The sequence below is a fragment of the Hippocampus guttulatus genome, chromosome 16 (assembly GCF_054856545.1).
Source record: "Hippocampus guttulatus isolate MCC_2025c chromosome 16, RoL_Hgut_1.0, whole genome shotgun sequence".
In the NCBI taxonomy this organism is placed as follows: Eukaryota; Metazoa; Chordata; class Actinopteri; order Syngnathiformes; family Syngnathidae; genus Hippocampus; species Hippocampus guttulatus.
The window spans coordinates 4,866,972-4,887,962 of NC_141276.1; the positions used below are offsets into that span (position 1 = coordinate 4,866,972).

The 20,991-nt window shown below is 41.5% G+C and overlaps 5 protein-coding genes across 11 annotated transcripts; 1 reads left to right on the forward strand and 4 right to left on the reverse strand.

Moving 5' to 3' along the window:
* Window positions 1-441: 441 nt before the first annotated feature.
* LOC147192642 (elongin-B-like) lies at window positions 442-3,443 on the reverse strand. Of its 2 annotated transcripts, none has more exons than XM_086132876.1 (4): window positions 3,298-3,443; window positions 1,789-1,923; window positions 1,420-1,528; window positions 442-1,333 (listed from the first exon to the last, which is right to left on the reverse strand). In XM_086132876.1, the coding sequence occupies exons 1-4, from the start codon at window positions 3,298-3,300 to the stop codon at window positions 1,218-1,220; spliced, it is 363 nt and encodes a 120-aa protein (XP_085989002.1). In that variant the 5' UTR covers window positions 3,301-3,443; the 3' UTR covers window positions 442-1,217. The 2 variants fall into 2 exon arrangements, with proteins under 2 accessions (XP_085989002.1, XP_085989003.1); XM_086132877.1 differs by having other exon boundaries at window positions 442-1,330; window positions 3,298-3,442.
* A 414-nt stretch (window positions 3,444-3,857) lies between these two features.
* Window positions 3,858-6,831, reverse strand: LOC147192643 (uncharacterized). 4 transcript variants are annotated; one of them, XM_086133804.1, is made up of 10 exons: window positions 6,496-6,831; window positions 6,212-6,413; window positions 5,803-5,835; window positions 5,509-5,721; window positions 5,307-5,357; window positions 5,067-5,099; window positions 4,748-4,981; window positions 4,578-4,681; window positions 4,059-4,224; window positions 3,858-3,996 (listed from the first exon to the last, which is right to left on the reverse strand). In XM_086133804.1, exons 1-10 carry the CDS (start codon window positions 6,558-6,560, stop codon window positions 3,925-3,927), a joined length of 1,173 nt encoding a protein of 390 aa, XP_085989930.1. In that variant the 5' UTR covers window positions 6,561-6,831; the 3' UTR covers window positions 3,858-3,924. The 4 variants fall into 4 exon arrangements, with proteins under 4 accessions (XP_085989930.1, XP_085989929.1, XP_085989928.1 ...); XM_086133803.1 differs by having other exon boundaries at window positions 5,307-5,360; XM_086133802.1 differs by having other exon boundaries at window positions 6,212-6,831.
* Window positions 6,832-7,073: 242 nt separating this feature from the next.
* On the reverse strand, window positions 7,074-10,622 carry rusf1 (RUS family member 1). Of its 2 annotated transcripts, none has more exons than XM_086133800.1 (13): window positions 10,258-10,622; window positions 10,152-10,184; window positions 9,629-9,743; window positions 9,516-9,561; window positions 9,169-9,201; window positions 8,990-9,095; window positions 8,687-8,788; window positions 8,329-8,399; window positions 8,077-8,261; window positions 7,939-7,996; window positions 7,764-7,828; window positions 7,518-7,694; window positions 7,074-7,446 (listed from the first exon to the last, which is right to left on the reverse strand). In XM_086133800.1, the coding sequence occupies exons 1-13, from the start codon at window positions 10,402-10,404 to the stop codon at window positions 7,361-7,363; spliced, it is 1,224 nt and encodes a 407-aa protein (XP_085989926.1). In that variant the 5' UTR covers window positions 10,405-10,622; the 3' UTR covers window positions 7,074-7,360. The 2 variants fall into 2 exon arrangements, with proteins under 2 accessions (XP_085989926.1, XP_085989925.1); XM_086133799.1 differs by having other exon boundaries at window positions 10,107-10,184.
* Window positions 10,623-11,201: 579 nt separating this feature from the next.
* dcaf7 (ddb1 and cul4 associated factor 7) lies at window positions 11,202-15,342 on the reverse strand. 2 transcript variants are annotated; one of them, XM_086133832.1, is made up of 7 exons: window positions 14,953-15,342; window positions 14,583-14,741; window positions 14,095-14,206; window positions 13,908-14,026; window positions 13,371-13,580; window positions 12,997-13,114; window positions 11,202-12,659 (listed from the first exon to the last, which is right to left on the reverse strand). In XM_086133832.1, the coding sequence occupies exons 1-7, from the start codon at window positions 15,088-15,090 to the stop codon at window positions 12,484-12,486; spliced, it is 1,032 nt and encodes a 343-aa protein (XP_085989958.1). In that variant the 5' UTR covers window positions 15,091-15,342; the 3' UTR covers window positions 11,202-12,483. The 2 variants fall into 2 exon arrangements, with proteins under 2 accessions (XP_085989958.1, XP_085989959.1); XM_086133833.1 differs by having other exon boundaries at window positions 11,202-12,656; window positions 14,953-15,341.
* Window positions 15,343-15,949: 607 nt separating this feature from the next.
* On the forward strand, window positions 15,950-20,113 carry ccdc47 (coiled-coil domain containing 47). Its single transcript, XM_086134017.1, has 13 exons — window positions 15,950-16,093; window positions 16,555-16,859; window positions 17,081-17,182; window positions 17,528-17,702; window positions 17,827-17,948; window positions 18,289-18,354; window positions 18,476-18,577; window positions 18,702-18,812; window positions 18,899-18,984; window positions 19,068-19,126; window positions 19,217-19,326; window positions 19,483-19,650; window positions 19,755-20,113. Exons 2-13 carry the CDS (start codon window positions 16,563-16,565, stop codon window positions 19,833-19,835), a joined length of 1,479 nt encoding a protein of 492 aa, XP_085990143.1. The 5' UTR covers window positions 15,950-16,093; window positions 16,555-16,562; the 3' UTR covers window positions 19,836-20,113.
* Window positions 20,114-20,991: the final 878 nt, after the last annotated feature.

The following is a 20,991-nucleotide window of genomic DNA, read 5'->3' on the forward strand; positions in this document are numbered from 1 at the left end:
GAAATAAAATCAAATTCCTATAAATTAAACAATCTGAGTAAACAATTGGACTGTGGTGTGTTCAGGGGCATTTCAGAAACACTGCGGAAAATACCCCCGAGTTAAATCCGTATGGGCTGGAAGGCAGCCTTATCTTTGAGGAATACTCCGGAAATAAACGCCAGTAAAATTATGTCATCAACTGTAACGAACAAACAAAAACAAACCTGATCGCTAAAAATTAGCGTTAGCAAATTGCCCGAGTCAAAACTTCAGATGCGTGTAAGGACTCTTCGGTAATACATATCAAGAACAAGCCAAACCTAAACGTCGTCGTTGTGAACAATGTTATAAGCAGGCAAACAATGAGCAAGGAGCATGAAATGAGGGAATCGTGAGTATTTTTGTAAGAAAACATTATCTGTGACCTGTTCAGGGCCTTTGCAAAACACGAGTCAAATGTTTGAAGGTCAAAGAAGGGACAAACACCAATTTTAATTGCCAATCAATTCCAACTTTAGAGGGTGGCCCAGCCTTAACAAAACACCATTATGCAAAATTTCTTCAGATGTCTCCACCATAAATATAATACACTACTGTTCAAGTGTTTATTTCTTGTTTTGAGGGGGGGGGGGGTCTGCATCTTAGTACTGTATTATAAACAAGCAAAACACAAACTTTGATCTGTTAAGATTGTGGAGTAAACAATGGGGACCAAACAGAGAAAACAAGCATACATTTCTTTAAATATTTCGGCCTGATTAAATGTTTGTTGGGATTAAAATGATCAATGTACTCTTAGGAAATGTTATCTATTACTTTTTGCTTGGAATGGCAAAAACAAACTATTTGGGCCAAAGAAAGGAGTGAAATCCTAACAGTTTGATCAATACAAACATAAAAGCGGAAAAAGGTCTCTCCTGCTAGACGCCGTCATTGAAGCCAGTAAAGTAACAAAACAAAAAAAAAACTCAGTGAAGTAGGCAGCCAAACGACAGCTCAAAAATAATCAATTAAATAGGAGGTACAATGCTTGGTGTTGAGCGGGTGACAGTGTTGCGACCAGTCTGGGCTGTGACAACATTTTCTAGCATGCACACAAACGCACCGCTCGCTCAAAGAACAACAACAACAACCCGTCATTTGCTTCTGTCCAGCTGCAGATCTTGTAGTCCTCTTCCCCAAATTCTCCCCGCTCCACCCCACCCCTGTGGATTTCCTGTGTCTACCCCCTTCCCTCACTGAACGGCTTGCTCATTGCCTGTGCTGCCCGAGTCCTGCGGCTTCATGACATCCGGGAGCTCAGGCGGGGTTGAGAATGGTTCCATCCTCAGCTGCTCGAACGAATCATCTGCTGGGAAGACAAGTTGAAATTCAAGACCACCACACACACACACACACACACACACATCTGATGGAACAACAACACAAAGTTTTTACCGCTAAGCCGGAAAGCTAAGCCTACGGTGCCGGGGGACTGAGGCCGTGCCGTCTGGTTGGTGAAGCCGCAATTCCCGAGCGTCTGCATGTCTTCCAGCTCCATGTCGTCCTGAACAACAAAAATAACACGAGTCAGCTGGTCCACACAACATTACATAACTAACAGTGAAAGGCAGAAAAGTGGCCCAAAAATGTTAGTAAGCCCGCGCCCCGCTACCTTGGTAGCTTAGCCAAATGCAAAAGGTATCGCCACAATAAAATAGGCTTTACTGTATTGAAATTAATTCAACCATTGTTGGGTGTGATTCTCCACCTTTTTGTATCAACAATAAAATAAATGAAAGTCATCTTCTGTCTTCAAGAATTTACCTTGTAGAGCCTCTGGTCCTCAGGTGGCCTCTTGAGGATGCCTTCAACAATGCGCTTCAGCTCGTATACAGATGTGGACTCTTTGGCGTCGGTGAAGATGGTCGTCTTGTGACGCCGGATCATTAGGAATACATCCTGGCGGACACGAGACAAGAGATCTATCCTCATTTTCATGCGTTTTTTCCCCTTTGGCTTTCTCTTGACTCCACCACAATGCCATTACCAGGAAATGAATCTTATTGCGTAAAAGCGTTGAATGCAATTTGACTATGATCCTATACAATTGCAGGAACTGTCAGAGGCCAGCAGATGCCAGTATTGCACTGAAAAGCTTCCTTTGTTAGTGCAATGGTAAAATAAAATAAATACAGTACTGTACTACGTTTTTAAAATTAAATATTCATTTCTAACATGTATTTTTCAAACAAATGACTAGCAATCTGCATTACAGTAAACAGGATCAGGGTTCTTCCACATAAATGTTTTGTTCTTATATGTTGTTACCAAACAAGTGTGGCGTACGCAAAAGTTCCTAAGTCGAATATGACTAAAAACTGCTTTTAGAGGTAAATAACAATAATAACTGTAATAATAATACAAAGAAAATAATTTGCCACATTGACTATAAATTTAAGGACACATTCCTGAAATATTACGAAGAAAAGCGTCCATATAACCAGTGGCTCACAAGATTCAGACTAGCAAATGTCCTCGTAACATTTATATTTTAAAATATATGAAAGTGTGATAATAGCATTAAAACTGAAACTAAGAATGTATTAAAGTTGACGCTAATTAGCTTAGCATGAAGCTAACGCCGTGTAGTTGGCAACTCGATAGGCACAATTTAACCAGTGGCAGTTGTTATATCGTATAATTTTATGAAACGTGACTATCAACACGAAAATCGGTTGGATTAACTATATATATAGATACGCCGTTGGGAGATGTTTCGAGGGCCAAAAGCGTTTGTCGGGACATCATGACGAGCTACATTGCTAAATCTTAGCCCAACGTTGACAAATACAGAAGCCCAAGTTTCACGCAGCAATTATTCTCAAGATTATTTTTTCCAAACGGCACGTCCCTGTTTTATGTAGCGTTAAATGACGAGCTACTGAATAATGTTAATAAAACAATGTTGATTTTGAAGGAAGGTGTTACTAAACTGCCAACTTAAGCTAGTTGTATTTGTTGTCATGGACACTAGACGAAAAACGGCTTTATACGCCAATACACTAAAGTCTTGCTTTCATGATGCGTGATCACTGACAAGTGATTTATTAATAAAGCCAAGTTGTCGATTATTAATAACTGTCTAACGTTGAGAAGCTATCAGCCCGTTAGCCGAACAAAGCCAGCCTTGTGGACGTAGTCTTGTTGGTGACACACTCGCTTTCCTCTCTGACGTGATTTTTAAAACACAAAAACATTCCCCACAGGACCAAAATATTGTGATTTTGCCGTCGAAGGTATGTAACGTAACCAGCGTGTATCTTATGCACTCACCATGTCTAATGGTCGACTGCACAGTGAGAGCAGAAAAAAAAGAGGAAAAAAACGCCTCAACTGCACAGCGACAGCTGATGCGGCGTTCAAATTATCAACCGGACTGTCGGAATTTCCAAAGTACCGCGTTGGCCGTGGGGCCTCTTCGTGAACGCTTCGCGTAGAAATCTCGGCGACTTTATAGATGTCAATTGGTACTCAAACTATTACACATGAATGTTTACGGGCCAATGTTAAATTTGTGTCATATGTATAAGAGCGAGCTCGTAGATGGTCCCGGCTCGTCATAAACGTAAATTCTGTGACGTCAGACATGCGTGTTTTCTTTCGGTGTGTGAATATTTGTCACGTGTCTAAACTTAGCAGCTCTATACCCCATTCTTGCTTTTTGAAAACATAATTGAAAATGCTGTATAACCACTTAGGCTTCGTTTCAAATAATGTAACCTATGGTGAAGTGCAGTTTTAAGTATGACCACAAGGTGACTGCGAGTTAACTATCCACAGAGTGGGACCATTCTCAGTTGTTTTACTTTGAAAAAAAGTGAATGGCTCGAAACTTGTTTCAAAATACAAATTTTTATTTTTTTTAAGAGTGAGCATTATTTGTGCATTAATAAATACAACTCAAATATGTGTAATGGTTGATGCTCCATATTGCACCAGGAAAGTACTTTCTTGGATCTGTGCATCTGTGTACTGGGAAACAAGAGGAGACATTTTAGATCATTTTAAGACAAAGCTTACATATGAAAACTTACGGGCAGTTCTAGTGGAGAGTGGACGAGTTCCGAATCGCGGCAGCAGAGTCGCGCAAAAGGTCTTTCTTTGGTGTGAGAGTGCTCTTGGAAGCATAAAGTGAACACCTTGGCAGGAAGGAAGATGTCCCAGTCGGTTGCGTGCTCATCCACCAGATCACTCACCATGCTTGGAGCCAACACAATACAAAAATATATATATATATTTCCCCCCTCTTTACAATAGTGTTTAAAAACAGTGTAAAAAGATATCATCATCCAAGATGTTTCAGTTCTTGATTTGTTCGTCAGATAATTGTTTTTTTTTCAGAGTAAAAAAAACAACTAAAAAAACCCCTCCCTTCCCCTCCAGAAAAATGCCTTAATCTTAAAAAAACAGCATTGTTAGAATAATACTTGACTGAAAATATGAACTTTTCAAGTGATTGAGTACCAATAATGTGTCACCATAGACATTGCCACGGATGATACTTGAAAGGTATCACAATCTCATTTGCTTGTGTAGTGAATAATAATACAAACCTGTCAATCATATGCTGTGTGTTCAGATCAATGGCGCCGGTGTGCGGATGCTGAATTACGAGTGCCACACTGGTTGTCAGCTGTCTGGCAAGTTCTTGATTGATCTGACATCATTTACAATGTTATTTCTTTGCTTCATGTTGAAGATGTCACATGTTAATATCACTCACCTGCCCGATGACTTCGCAGGGCAGCCTAGACAGGATCCGCAGTGGTAAGCCGAAGTGGCCAATGGCATCAGCGATGTGCTTGGCGACATGCGTGGGCAGATAGAACGGCACGGCTGCTGCCTCCACCCACTTGGAGTAGTAGTCGCTTAATGTCACCACATATTTGTGCCCGTTGTACGTCAGCGGTAGAGGACCCCGTACGTCCAAACCTAGCCACTGCCACGCCGCCGTCACCTGACACCACCCAATCAAAGTCTATTTAAGAACATTTGGATCATATTATATGATCCCTTGTTTAAAAAAAAAAAAAAAAACTCACCTCAATCACCTTTTCAGGATTTAGGCCATCCGTCTACGGCAGAGACAAAACATTTGTTCAAATGGCCTGTGAGCACTCCTATTAGTCAGAGTCAATGTATTGTCAGGGCACTGAATCGCCTTATCGAATTCTTGACTTGATTAGTAATCAATATTAAATACCCTGGGAACAGTTAAAATGTTCACTGCGAAAGACCTCTTCCAAGGCCTTTTCTCAACTGAAGAAAAATTGCAAACAAACCTCCTTGGTAGAGGTTGTAAGCACATCTGTGTCGGGTGCCCACTGAACATCCTGCTGAGAACAAAATAAATATGCATAAAAATGAGAATAGTAGAAATAGCAGTTGTGCTTGCTGTAGTTGTTGTCATAGCAGTAGTAGTAAAAGTAGTCGTGGTAAGACTAGTAGTAGTGATGATATCATCATCATCATCATGTGCATCACCTGCTTGGCACAGTAATCTCCATGGAAGAAATGTGGCAAGGACGCGATCTTGACAAAGGTCGGGTCCATGATGATCCTCCACCTGAGCGCCTCCCCCTGCACCTCCACATTCACGTCCACGTCCACTTCGGCATTCACAAATTCTTCTTCGTCATGCGTCGTGGTCATCGAGGGCATGCCCGAACTCGTCTGCCAGGCTTTGCTGCTCACTTGCTGCCATCGGCGAGACGAGGAAAAACAATGAATCCAAGTCTGTGAGCAGTGCACTTTTGATGAGGTAATGGTCAAGTTCACCTTTTTCTGTCGTCCTCTTGAAGTGCTGGGTGTCTACAATGAGATGAGTCACACTATTTACTATATCAAAAACAGACTTTCCTCAAGAATTAAATTAACTCATCACATTTAGTGGGGGATACTTGTCAACTTGGCATTTATTTAATGTACAAAAATTCTATATTAAAACACAGAAAACGAAGATGCCAAAACTGCGAGTATGCGGGGGGTCAACTGAAGTAATAATTTTTTATCTACTTATTTATCAGTAGTAGGACGAGTAAAGTGCATCCATCTATCCATTCTCTACCGCTTATGTGGTGCATTTTTTTTCACATTAACAAGGCAATAATGTTTATTGACCAAAAACAAATTATTGATGAATAGGTGTATAGTCCATGCCCAGAGGCCATTAGCATTATCAACAAACCTTGGTTTTGCTGGCTTCGTCTTGAGGAAGGAATATTGTGGGCACGGCATCTTCCCGAAGCTGAACACACTTGCCACTTCGGTCCAAGTGTTGCTCCTCAAAGTGTTTGCTACACAGCACAGAAAAGCGTGAAGGCGTCCAGTCCTTCCAATTCATATTGGCGAGCCATTTCTTCAGGCGTCGCTCGTTGCACAGTGGGAACCTAGGAAACACATTTGTCTTTGCAACCCTACTACAACTGGGTTTAAGGTGAAACCAGAAACAAAGTGGGATGCCGAACTCACTTGAAATACTTCTCGTCGGCATCGTCGGAGTGTTCACACTCGTAAGCACACTTATAACGACCCATTTAGAACAAAACTTTACCACAGAAATGTTTATTGAAATCGTGTTTGTTTTGCTAGCACAAGATATCAAGTAGGCAAACGTAGCGTCGAATACATCCGCTTTTCAAATTAGGACTGTTGGAAGGATTCAGTCAACCCCGATTTGATATAAAATAGATATATAAAACTGGCCAGAACATTAGTCATAGTATATAAATATATTTTACAATATACTTTTTTTTAACCTGACAGGTATGCGGATTTATATATCTTAACCAGGCTCGTGGACAGAAAGCACCCCTGTGGCGGAAGTTGTAGTTACGTTTTTTTCTTCGTTTGTTTATTCAGGAGTGTTTCAGATTAAAAACGCCTCCTATGGGTCAAGCGCAGCCTGCCAGTGTATTTTTTTGTAGAGGCGAATTAACGTTCAAATCTACATTTCTTAAGATAAGATAAGAAAACCTTCATTAGTCTCGCAATGGAGAAATTCCCAATTCACAGCAGCAAAGTTATGAAAGGAAGAAGTAGAAGACACATTTAGTAAAAAATTATAATTAACACATTTTTAACATTCGCCCTGGTTGTTTTAGGCCAATCTTAAAACGCGTCTGAAGGGTTTGGGGCACAAATCGAGCCACATCTCATTCACATTTATGGCTTTACAATGCATCCATCATCCATCCATTATCTAAACAACTTTCTACACTGCTTTTAAATCTAATTTCAAACAAACACTTAAAAAAAGTTTTTTTCCAGAAATTAAAAAGACAAGGTTACGGACAGCTTTACTTCATCTGTCTGACACACATATCTGTGCATGTTTTCATCTGATTTTAGGCTTCCACTCCAGTCTCCATTCATCCCAGTCGAGCAGTGTTCTCGTCACGTCCCACCCAGCAGCTTCCACACCTGTCAAACAAATCCATCGTTTTATCAAACACTCTAAACAGCAGCTGTTACAGATTTCCATGTCAACTCACCTTTGTGAAATCGGTCAAACTCAGTGTCTATCAAGATGTAACTCTTGTGCAGCATTTCCCAGAAATCTTGATGTCGTCCTGATGGACTCAACCTATCACTGAGCCAAATAGCTTGACACATCGCTCTGATTTCATCTCGCGTGTGTGCGTGCGCTGACAAACACACCTGTACACAGCCTGGAAGTACAGAGAAACAGATTTAAAATGCACCGAGGAAGGCCACTTTTTAGAAGGACTCTTTTGTACCATTTGTAATGCCTATTAGGAAGGGTGCGTCCTTTCTCATCAAAGCCAAACGGAACTGCTCCGGGCTAAGAAAAATATGTCAAATTGTTGTGTACAAACATTTAAAGTGGAATTCTGACAGCCCAAAAGTGACACAAAAATATGCCCCAAAAGTCAAACAAATTTTGAGGGTTACCTTTGAACAACTTCCTGAAGCCTCACACCAAGTTTGATAGGTAATGTTTTCCTAAACTCTGGGGGAAACAAATACAGATATAATTCTTACTTCCACAATTATCTGAAAATATACAGCCAGCAGTCATGTTTCTTATACCCAAAAAGACAGGTTCCTCCCGATTGGTTTCGAGTGGCGTTGGGACATATCCGTCTCGCAGGAAATGTCGCAGCACGATGGAGAGCCGCGCCTCGTTTAATGTTTCCATGACTACTGAACGCACCGCCTTGTAGTTGGCGAACAAGTGGAGGGCGGTGAAGAGGCAGAACAGGCTGATGGTCAATCTGGCAAGTGGGAGGGGAAAAAAATGAATATCTGAATTCGGATTACAACTGGTCGCTTAGCACTTACCCCGGGTTGTCCGTGACGAGTGGAATGAGGATCAAACTGACCAGGAGTCCAGCCAAATTCACCAAAGTCTCCTGGAATTACATTTTGTTGTAAGAAATATAAAATATTCAATGGGTTGTCTTTGTGCAAATTGCAACTGTAACTTTAAGAGTTTGTCTTCTTTTCGGGAAAATACAACATCAAAAGTTCTCTTTTTCGAAGGGTCACCTTAGCTTTTTGTCTTCTTTGTCAGAAAGCACAACATCATTAGCTTGTAGTACACTTCCTACCTTCCTTGACCTATTCTGTGTTGGAACTCGGTGCTCTAGCAGACACAAATACCATTACTCAGAAATATTTAAAGGAATGTTCAAAGAACCTGACTGCCATCTTTGGCGGAGATGTCTGCCATGTTGTCTCGGCGAGCTTGATGGACAGTCAGAGCAGCTCTGGTGGCTCCGCCAGCCACGCCGACCACTGACTGGAGAGAACACATTTCGACAATGAGTGAGAAAGAAGTTACAGCACGACAATTTCTGTATTGTAAAATACATCTGCTTTCTTCAGTGTAACCATGGCCACTATGAAAAAAAATAATACATTTTTACACTCACAAATCTAACTAGCCTTGGTGAAATAGTGGCCTCAGCCATTTCATGTTCACGACTTCTATTTGATTTACCTTGAAAATGCCCGACGTGCACACAATCAAGGTGAACCAAGCAGGAAAAAATGGGGCGAGTATTTCCACGAACATGGCAATGTCATTGAGAATATCTGCAAAAAGCCTTGACAAACATTGAGACAGGGTTAGTCTGTGAAATAAAAATTAAAATTAAAAAAATATTGTATTAAGCATACCTCCATTTTTTGGCCCCAGAATCCAACTTGTTTCTGCAGGAATAACAACAAAATGTTTCAAGTTTTCACTGGATGGACAAATGTAGTTGGACGATCCTTTTAATCAGTCACGGAGAGGTTTGAGTATAGTCCTTGGTTGTATATTCTTCATGTTATCAACACGTTTGGGACAATTTCTTGCATTTTAGGTTACGAGTGCACACAGTAAGATCCATGAAAGGCATGCTTCGATAAATCTGGAGAGGAAAAAAAACACCTTGGCGTGTATTGAAAGGGAGACTCGTTTGGGATGCCAAGACCAAATGTGGCCCATTACTCTGTCTAAAAGGCACAGTGCTGAGCTTTACCCTTTTAGCCAGGCGAAGACGATCCTTCCCAACATGCTGGTTCCATCTAAGAAAAACATTACAATTGAAGGGTGTCAATATACAATAAGCATAACAATGTAGATTCTATTTACCTCTTAGCAGCCAGGTGACTGTGGCCGCAGCCACTGTGGCTTCCTGGTTTCCCACACCGACACCTCTGAGTGACGCCTGGGTGGCCAGCGTTCCTGACAGAGAGCTGGAGAAGGCCTGAGGAGAATGATGTTGACCATTAGGGGTGGCAACTGACAAGAACGTAAAGATTCAGATTTCATGATCGATACTGAGGAAGGCGTGTTGATGGAGTTGCGGGGAGGGATTCTGCCAGATGCTCACAACAAACCCTCATAATACGCTTGGGTCTGCCAGGTCGGACTGGCCTATTCCCTCATTGCAATTGATCACATTAAAAAAAATATAACCCAAAAAAATGCTTTTTGATGCGCTGGAATGGATTAATGGCATTTCCATTCATTTCAATAGACAAATTCATTTGAGATAAGAGTAATTTAAGTTTCAAGCATGGTCACTGAAATATATCTTTTTTTAAGTCAAGGCACTATCGTACTGCACCTGCACAGTATCCCAAAACTGGTACTGCAAGTAGTCTCCACTCACACTGTCAGGGTACCCTTGAGGCAGAAATACGCTCTGGAATATATGAAAAATTAAGAAGTCAAAGAAAATACAATAAAACTACAGATTTTTCGTAAGGCTTCCTTACTTTAAAAACACCAACAAAGGAGTTTCCTCTCGACTCAGCTTCAACGCCGTCTCTTCTCCTGTCCAGGGCTCCGTCCTTTACTACATACTGCCAAGATTCGCCACTGCCGTACCTCTCGGTGGCTAAAAGAACACCGCAGTCCCCCATTTGTGCTTGATGCAGGAAACCCCTGAAATATCCAATTTTCGATCTGCAATTGGTGTCGATATACTGTATATATAAATCACAATCACATTTGATTTGCCTAACACAATAATTCAAGTGGGTTATCTTTTACCAAGATACAATAAAATAGCATGTGTAATTTCTAAACATTTTGTTAAAGACTCTTAACAGCATAACAACGACACGTCAAACAGTTCTCCTCCCACCTACTTCCTTACCTTGTTTTTTTCCGCCTTTTCATACTCGAGGAGCCCTGATTGGTGAATTGTAAAATGCAGGCGGGAATTTATGACGTATGCTGCTGACCTGCCAATTGGGCAGTTCTCCTCCGCGTCCTTTCGAACATCTGGACACTGCCGCAGCTCTCCCTGGCTAGTCTTGATATATTTCTGCTTTTATGAGAAAACAACGCTGAAATGATACGTAGCAATTTTAAAATAATATAACCTGATACATTTGCGTTGTTGGGGCGTTGTCTAAAATGGAATCAGGTCAATTTCACTTGCTACACCCACTTAATATAAGTGTACAGTATTAACAAGGCACAACGATTACTTACTGTTTTACTATCCTGTATTATATGAATATTTAAGATGAATTACAGTATTTTACGGTAAAAGGTGTTTTTCATTCGCCTCGCTACTTTAAATACCGTTCACACACCCAAATCGTACTAATTAGTGCATTACCAACTGGGGTGAGTCTTTGGCGACGTCATTTAACGGAAGTCACCAAACGATTATGATGACTAAATGAGCAAAAATAAATAAAAACACGGATGAATGAAGAACATGATTTAATACATAGAAAATAGACAATAAATACAAACCGAGTTTATAAATGGAGTAATACAATTTATTATTAGCGCAAATTCCATAGGACCTAATGCAGAAAAACAGCCTACAACTTGACCACTTTGCTATCTGACATTTTAGCTGGATAGATTTATATGTACTGTATGTACACTTTTCCCCCCCTTGTCTAGTAATGGCATGCTACAAGGACACGATCTCGACGTATGGAACGACATGAGAGAACAAAAGTCAATTTTCCGGCACAGGCCAGGACGTGATGAAATGAGCAAATGAGTTTACAAAGAAATGAACTAAGTCTGGAGTTGCTGCTGTCCATGGAACGGGTGAAAGTGGCGACACTTGTACCACCTGTAGAAGAACCCGGTAGAATCTGTATTCCGTCTTCGCAACACAAACAAACAAAAATATGAAGATCATCTCACACACATCTTAGTTCCAAGCACTACGATACCAAGGAATATCAGGGACACACTGAAAAGGAACATTATTAATAACAGCGGATTAAAAGTCATAGATTTTCTAGGATGGAAAAATGTAGTTTTAAGACAACAGTTGCATTTCCCATGAGGAAAAAATATTTACAAGAAAATAATATATAGCTAGAAAGCAATTGAAATATTAAAGAAAACAAATCTGATATTTTCAAAAAAGGCAATTTTTAAAATCACACTTGAGGAAATAAGTCTGAGATTTTCTTTTGAAGATAAAAGATATATCTGACAAAGTCAAATATGCTGGCCCATCACATAGTAATATTAACTACATTTTCTGATGATTGGAAAGAGAGTTGCCTGTTAAATTTTATGTTTAATGAATTAACTTTTTTAATATTACACTTCTCAATGACAAATTCCGTGAAAAATCTGATTTTTTTTCTTCGACTTTTTTATTTCCCTCTCAAAAATGACAGATTTTCTGCTGGAAAATGTTAACAAATATTCTAAAAGATACTTTTTTTTAAATGGAAACTTTTCCATCCTAAATCTCGTGGCGCAATTATTCCTTTTCATGTCAGTGTGGAACTGAAGCTCCTCAGTACAAAAGATGTCTGCCTGGAGAGCAGAATAAATAAAGAGCTGGAACGCACTGGGGAGAAGAAGGCGGAGAAGACAAAGAAGAAAAAGAAAAATGGTATCACAGACAAAAAAAAAAAGCCAGGCTTATTGCGGAGTACAGTACAGCCACTCAAAACAGTTCACTCAGAGTCCACTGGAAGAAGCAGGGAGGAAAAAGCCCTCCTTCCCATTCAGACACGTAGGATCTCGAGACAATTGTTGTAGCAGATGGCGATCCAGTCGGGCTGCGTGGAGGCCCACTGCACATTGTTGATCTCGCCCTCGGCCGTGTATGCCAGGATGGGGTCCTCGATGGCTCGCGGCATCTGCTGGATGTCCCAGATCAGTGCCTGGTGGTCGTCGGCTACCGCGGGAGGGGAAAAAAAAGGAAAGGGGGAGGAAAAAAAACGAGAGGTAGAATACATGTTTTTTTTCCCCAAACGCAAGTGCAAACTCATCTTGTGACTTGGTGAAGCAGCATGTGGTTCATGGTTATTCTTGTAACTGACATCGGACACACATGTAGACTCAGCCATTGATAGACACACACGATCCTACACATCCATAGCAAACACGCTCCCAGACGATGCACACACATGAACAAGTGGAGACACACACACACACACACAAAATCTCTCCTCTTTCAAGAAATAAATCAGCAAGACAAAAAAAAAAAAACATGTACAGGTAGGTGTGTGATTTACCTGCAGTGCAGATGTGACATGAGGAGTGTGGCGCCCAGGCAATGCCATTGACACAGGCGCGATGGTTGTTGAGGCGAGCCACCGGCGTGCACGGCACACGCACATCGAGGATCACAACCTTGTACGCACAAACCACAACGAGACTTGTCAGAGGCGCACTGGTGTCAAGAGTGAAGGGTCATGAACTTAACTATCAAGGCAATTTAGTTTTCAATGATGTCAGTATGTTTTTGTAAACATTAAAAGACGATATAGTCCTGAAAGGTCCGAACATGTTTTTCAAACAATTTAATTTTCAATTCAGTTAATATAAATGGCTCTGATGCCAGGTAATTTGAGCTGCTGAACGTGTTTGTTTAGGGTATAAGACTGACCTCCATGCCATCCATGGCCATGGTGGCCAGATAGTTGGGGTCTTGCTTGTTCCAGCAGAGGCGCAGCAGCGGGTGGTGCTGGGGATCCTCATAGATGATGGTGCTGTGCTCCAGGTGCCGCAGGTCGAACATGCGCACCGAGCCGTCGGCGCCCACCGAGGCGAACATGTCGCGACCGCCGCCCGCCCGGCTGAAGGCGATGTCGTACACCTGTGGGGAGGGGAATCACATGAAAACACTTGAGCTGGGCAATACGGCCTTACAATAAAGTCTCTTTTTTTTTTTCTTTTACAAAAATCTAATCTCCAATTTTAAAGGAGGAATCACATTAACAGTCACGCAATGGGTGGGGAAAGTCACAAAGTTGACTGTGCTTTTTTTTGTAAACTAGCTCCATTTTGTTCGCAGCCATGTTGTTTGCCGCAAGAGTGCACATCAGGAAGACAGCGCTTTGATTTTAAAGAAGCACGCAAGGAAAAAAAAAAGGATAACTGGTTTCTTCAAATGGATTCATTGCCCAGCCTAGATCACACTAACCTCTTTGTCATGGGCGATGAGCTGCGTTTTGACGTGCCCTGACACCAGGTTGACACGGCCAAGAACCTGCCCTGTCTCCAGGCCCCAGATGGTGCAGGTGGTGTCAATGCTTGATGTGCCTGCACAGGTGGTAGGACACATCTTATTTCGGCAAGACAGCCCCTGAGATTCTTCTTCTTCTTCTTACCCAGCAGGTTAGGATCCACCTCGTTCCAGTCGAAGGACGTAAGCGGTGCACAGAAGTCTGAGTTCTTGTTGTTGTTTAGCAAACATTCAAGACGCGTTTCCGTGTCACTGACCTGCAATGTGGAGGACATTTTCAGTACTTGTTACTTCTTCTCCAAGAGAAAATGCACGAGATAAGGGTCAGAGAAGTACAACCCACTCTGTTCTGTATTCCAGCCAATGAGCATTTGCTCAAAAATAAGTTTGATTGTTTAAGTTTCTTACCACACATTTCTATTCTATTCATTGTTAGTTTTGTTTTTAAATAATCTACTTGAATCAATTTGTTAATATTGTCAAAGATAAACCAATATGCTAGCTAAACCTTTATTCGATTTTTTTTTTTTTTTGCATGGAGGACCATTTCCTGTTGTCATCACGTTTATGTCAGTGATACATAAACACAAACAGACAAAGGGGGAAAAAAGCACGTGAGTTCACCCAACACACCCTCCAGATGCGCAGGTAGTCCCCGCTGGTGGCCAACAGGTCCGGGTAGACCCCCTTGGTATCTGGGATCCACATGATCTTGGTGGTGGGGTACGGGTGGTCAAAGGTGTTCCTGCACACGAACTCTGAGCTCTCTTCTTCGAGACCCACCAGCTGGACCTAAAAGCAGACACATAAATAATGGCGATTAATTTGAATTTAGGGTGTAAGGTAACGTTACCCGACATTGTTTTCAGTAAAATGACACAATTTAATCACGCATTGGTGCTCCGCTGCACAAAATTATCATGAGCATTACCATCTACCGCTATCTTTAGCCCGGGTTTTATCAAAGAGCCCTCAATTCAAATAATGTAAACCATGCTCACACCTTGTTGTTGTATTCTTCCACAAAGCTTCCCAGAGCCAAGCGAAAGCGTTTGTCCGGCCTCACGCTCCAGTTCATTGCGTAGACCGTCCATGGCGCCTCGTATTTGTAGATTTCTTTTCTCTTTCCGTGCAGCGACATCCTAGCTTAGCGGAGCTAACACGTTCGCGTTAGCTAACCGCGAATAAGTCTCCCCTCGGGAAGCGACCGCGACCACTTTTGTTCAACCCGTAAGAATAATTAATAGAAATTGCAGTGGTGGTCGCCGTCGCGTCGCGTCGCGAAAACGCTAATGTAATGCAATACCACGGCCACTTTAGTCAACAAAGCGTGCCAGCCATAGCTCGTTCAGAACGACAAAGCTTTGTCAGGCTAGCGGGCTAGTAGTGGGCGACTTCCGTTTACGTCTTTCAAATTACGAGCTATATTTTGGGAAACGTTCAGTAGTTCTTTCACATCAACAATCATTTTGAACATTTAAATCATTTTGAACATTTAAATATTCTTGACACCCGTGTGTATTTTACCCTCATTTATAATTATGGCTGATCACCATTGATTTAAAAATAAAAAAAATCAGCCATGTCTCTACGAATTCCTTTCAAACCAACAACAAATAAGGCCATGCTACTAATACATTTTATAACATCGTAAATATGCATTATACACATAGGTAAGAGTAATTATTAATCATAATTACTTGGAAGAAAAGATTGAGTTTTCTTTCTGTTTTGTATTTCGTCTCCTAATTGAAAACTCTGCTACGTAAATGATCTTTCAGGAGTTTCATATGAATAAGATTGGATTTTATACGGTTTTATACGGTCCCCTTCGGCCCGAAGTCAGCTGAGGTAGGCTCTAGCAAGACCCGCAACCCTCTTTCAGGATAAGCAGTGTTGAAAAAAGAATGAATGATAGATATGAACATATTTATGCTGTCTCGCCATTTGGAAGTCCAACGTCAGCTCGCGTTGCTGTCGTGGACAAACTCTCGCGTTGACAAAGGAAGTCTCGCCGCCGTAGTTTTACTTTGAGAGGTTAAATCCGTGTCAAGCTTCCTCCAGCCACCCGTTGCAATAAATTAGAATATTTGGGGACTGTTTGAGAGCAGATATCGTAACGCGAACCCAACAGGAAGGGTCCGGTAAGCTGTTAGAATTCTTGTACTTGAATCTGTTCAATAAGTGTTTTGGTGTCACTTTTCATTTGTGAGCTCGGGCTTGTAGTCGCTAGTTAGCATGCTAGCGGCAGAGCTGGTTCGTAAGAAAGTGATAGGGGGGATGGTAGGGTGCAGGGGTCTGATTACGTGTGAGCTGAGGGAGTCAATCCCACAAAAACTGACAGGTGTCCAAGATGAAATTGCGCATATAAGCAACGCTACACTTTTATTAGCTGTATTATGTTGCTAAGGTGGCGTTTGCGACACAGTTTGATCTTGAAGAGTCTACTAAGGTAGCTAATTAAAGTCTTGTACTCTAATTTCCTCCATTGAATGACAAAACACAGGGGTGGGGTTGTTTACAAGTCCTGATCAAATGTACTGCAGGATGACATACGAAAGATGATAAACCTTGGATGATTACATCACTTTTCTCTTTCTTGCAGGGTCCACCATGCGACATTTATCTATCCTGCTGCTCCCACTGCTCCTCCTGCTCCTGGCCTTCCCAGTCTCCGGTGGACGCTACAATGATGACTTTGATGATGGCGAGGACCTGGCTGACTTTGACGACAACGACTTTGCCGAATTTGAGGATATGAGCGATGATGATGCAGTGCCCGAGGCTGGCACCGCCCCACCACCTGCTCGGGGCAGCCCTTCTTTGCGACCTGACGAAGACGAGGATGAAAATGAGGCCACAGTGGAGTTGGAGGATGGCCAAGATGGTTTTGATGACTTGGATGCCCAAGTAGGATTCACTTGTGAGAGTACAGTCGTGTGTACGTGTGTGTCGAGGGGAGTAAAGTAGGAGTATATTTTTTAAAAGTTAGTGCATCTGACGGTGGTTGCGTGCTTGTGTGGAGGGGGGGGGGGAGCTGTAATATATTGCTGTTTGTGGTTACTTAAACCTTCATACAAATAAGTTTCAGAAATTATATTTAATGCAATTTTCTGATATGTTATCCTCAGGATCAGGACATTTACAGTAAATATGACCAGGAGGAGTTTGAGGGTATTGGCGACATGGAGAAGACTGGGCACCCCATGAAAGACCCCCTCATAATCCATACGGTAAATCTGCTTTAACTCTGAAAGCCTCTCTTTAGATTATTGCCGTCACTTGTCTTTCTTTTGCCTGCACAGTATAGTTATCAGATGCATCCTGAATATTCAAAACTAGGCCAAAGTTTAGTTGTTTTTTTAACACTCCTTAACACTGTTTAAAGCAAGGCATTATTAATTTAGAATTATCTTTAAACAAATAAAGCATGATTAAAGTATTAATTTTCATGTTTAAAGCAAGATCTCTAAAAATCATTTTTGAACCTCCAGTCATGTTTTCAAAGGTTATCCACCAGTTTTTATTTATCTTGTCCCTGCACCTCCCCAATAGAGACTTGTTATTTGCTTGTTCAGGTTCCAGCCCATCTTCAGAATAGCTGGGAGAGCTACTACATGGAGATCCTGATGGTGACGGGCCTGCTGGCCTACATCATGAACTACATCATCGGCAAGAACAAGAACAGCCGCCTGGCTCAGTCCTGGTTCAACTCTCACAGAGAGCTGCTAGAGAGCAACTTTGCTCTTGTAGGTGAGTTGCCCGTGCTCACCATTTTTGTATTATTATTATATATACAGTATATATATATATATTATTTTTTTATTTTTTAAATGATGATGCAACAACAACTGGAAATGGATGATTGTGCGCACAGGTGATGACGGCACCAGCAAAGACGCAGTGAGCACGGGAAAGCTCAATCAGGAAAATGAACATATCTACAACTTGTGGTGCTCTGGACGTGTCTGTTGTGAGGGAATGCTCATACAGCTCAAGGTAAAGGACCGGGGCGTGCGTGTGTGTGGTACTGTGTATGGGTTTGTGTGGTAGTTTGGTGTGTATTAGTATTTTAGTTTGGAAGGGTAAGTATAGTGCATCAGTGGGAGGGTAGTGTGTGTGTAGCGTTAGTATTGTGTATATGGAAGGGGGTAATATGTGAGCCAGGTTTCGCGTGGGTTTGAGTTGGGTGGAGTACTGTAGTCTTTGCGGGGGTGTTAGTATAGTGCGTGGGGAGGTAGGATTGTGGGTGCGCAGCTAGTGACGTGTGTGTGTGTGGTAGATAATGTGTTTTTGTGTCTGTGTTCACATTTAATGGTGCATGTTTATGCGTTTGCAGTTCCTGAAGAGACAGGACCTGCTCAATGTTCTGGCCAGGATGATGAGGCCCACCTGTGACCAAGTGGTTGGTATCAAGTCAACAGCAGTGTTTAACACATTCCCATAATATCCGCTACGTGTAGCGAGAAAGCGCAAATAGTTGTCGTTGTCAAATATACTGTGTGTCTTCATCGTTTTGTGCATAGCAAATCAAAGTGACTCTGAATGATGAAGACATGGACACGTTTGTGTTTGCTGTGGGCACCAAGAAGGCGATGGGCCGCCTCCAGAAGGAGCTGCAGGACTTGGTAAATACCTTTTTCCTCCAGTAGATGCCATTCCCCAATTAGTCGCCATGTGCATCATCCAAGAAAGACGCAAAGCATACATAAACTATCAGTGGGAGCTACGATTGTTGTTGTTTTTGTTTAGAGTGAGTTCTGCGGCGACAAGCCAAAGTCCGGAGCAAAGTTTGGCCTTCCAGACTCTTTGGCAATTCTAACGGAGATGGGCGAGGTCACGGATGGCGTGATGGACAACAAGGTAACGATTATGATTTTTTTATTTTTTATTTTAAATAGTACGATGTTTTGCTTCTTTCTATCATTCTGTGTGCTTGTGTTTCACAGATGGTTCATTATATCACCAACCACGCCGACAAGATCGAGTCCATCCATTTTTCGGACCAATTTTCTGGTCCAAAAGTTATGCAAGAGTGGGTATCATATTTAATTGTTTTTTTTTTTAAACAATTTACAGCAGTTTTGTATGATATTCATACCCTGTGTTGTTTTTCAGGGAGGGTCAGCCTTTAAAGCTACCTGAAACAAAGAAGACTTTGCTGTTTACATTTAATGGTCTTTGCTACAACACTCACTGAGGGACCATGCCATTAATTGTCATTGTCATTGTCATGGTCTCTAATCCGTTTTGTGTGTATCATGTAGTGCCTGGAATGGGCAACACTTCTCCCAAAGACATGGACGCTCTCCTGCCCCTCATGAACATGGTTATCTACAGCATCGATAAAGTCAAGAAGCTGCGTCTCAACAGAGAGGTAGACTCACACACACACACACAATAAACAAATACATGCAAACAAATAAACACACATGAATAACAAACACACCCAACAGAATCTAATTCAGACTAAACTAATGTGAAGGTTGCAAAGCACTAAAGTGTCCTCCTGCTGCCCTCCTTCGTCCCGCAGGGGAAAATGAAGGCAGATCGCAACCGTGCCCGCGTGGAGGAGAATTTCCTGAAGCAGACGCACGCTCAGCGCCAGGAGGCCGCGCAGACCCGACGCGAGGAGAAGAAGCGGGCCGAGAAGGAGAGGATCATGAACGAGGAGGACCCAGAGAGACAACGCCGCCTTGAGGTGCCGATACAACCACGCCCAGAGCTGTTATTTATGATTCTGCTTGCTTCCAAAGGATCACACAGTCACCAACCATAAACATTGCATCCTTTTCGTTTGTTCAGGAAGCGGCTCAGAGACGAGAGCAGAAGAAGATCGAGAAGAAGCAGATGAAGATGAAACAGATCAAAGTGAAAGCAATGTGAAGCTCGCACAAAAACGAGTGGACGTCGCAAAAGACATTTTGTCATCATCTTATCAGCACACTTCACTGCATCATCATGTTTTTGTCTTGGTGGGTTTTTAAAACTGCACCTGCTTTTACATTTGAAGCATCACCACTGGGTTCCATTGATTTGTAATCATCGCATTAATATACTCTTCAATGACATTTTAAATTATGTCCGCTGTGAGGTTGCTTTTCTGCAGGCTGTTTTGAATGAATATCTGAGAAAAAGTCAATAAAGTGCACTGGAGTCTGGTACTTTGTCTCGTTGACAGGAAGACATACGCTATTTCAGGCCTGGAAAGGGTGTGACATTGTGCTACATTTTGTGTCAACAAGTTGAACTAAATTTGTTGGCATTACAGCACCACCCTGGCACATGAACAACATGATCATATTACAATATACTGCATAGTATAGTCCTGGACATTATGCAACCAAGTGTCATTTATACTACTTTTTGAAGGGTGCAATCGCAGGAGCAGGCCTTTAAAAAATAAATATGTAATCGTACAACTCGTGTATATTAAAATTTCCCTAATCGCATCATTTTTTAAATTATAAAGTACATTTAGCACATACATTCTATCACAAGTTATTTAGGCTATTTATTCCAAATGTTTTTTTATTGATCAATCATTGTCTATTTTTCCATTTTTAGCTAACTATAGTTAGAATATTCTATATAAACAATCTTGTTGAATAGTTGTTTCTTTTTTGGACAGTATTTAATTATAGAAGAGAGCCACCAGAGGACGCTCCGCGCTTGTTCGACTTAAAAACACAGATTCGACCATGGGGCTAAATTACTTAAATGGCACGGGGAATAAAGTGATTCATCTATAATAATATCGCAATTATTAAAGTTAGTGCAAAGAGTACAATAATGCAATGGTCGAATTAAAATTTGATTGAATTCTAACAGCTTTCGGCCAGCTGCTTGTACGATTTAAAAACGCAGATTCGATTGTGTTTTAACCTTATAATTCAGGGAAATAATATTGATCAAAATAATATTCTAGTCACTCACACAGAAACCTATTACAGACAACAGTTGTTATGTTACAGATTGGCACAATAACTCGTAGTTTTTCATTTTATTTTTATATTGAGTGGAAAGTGGTTGTGAGAAGCTG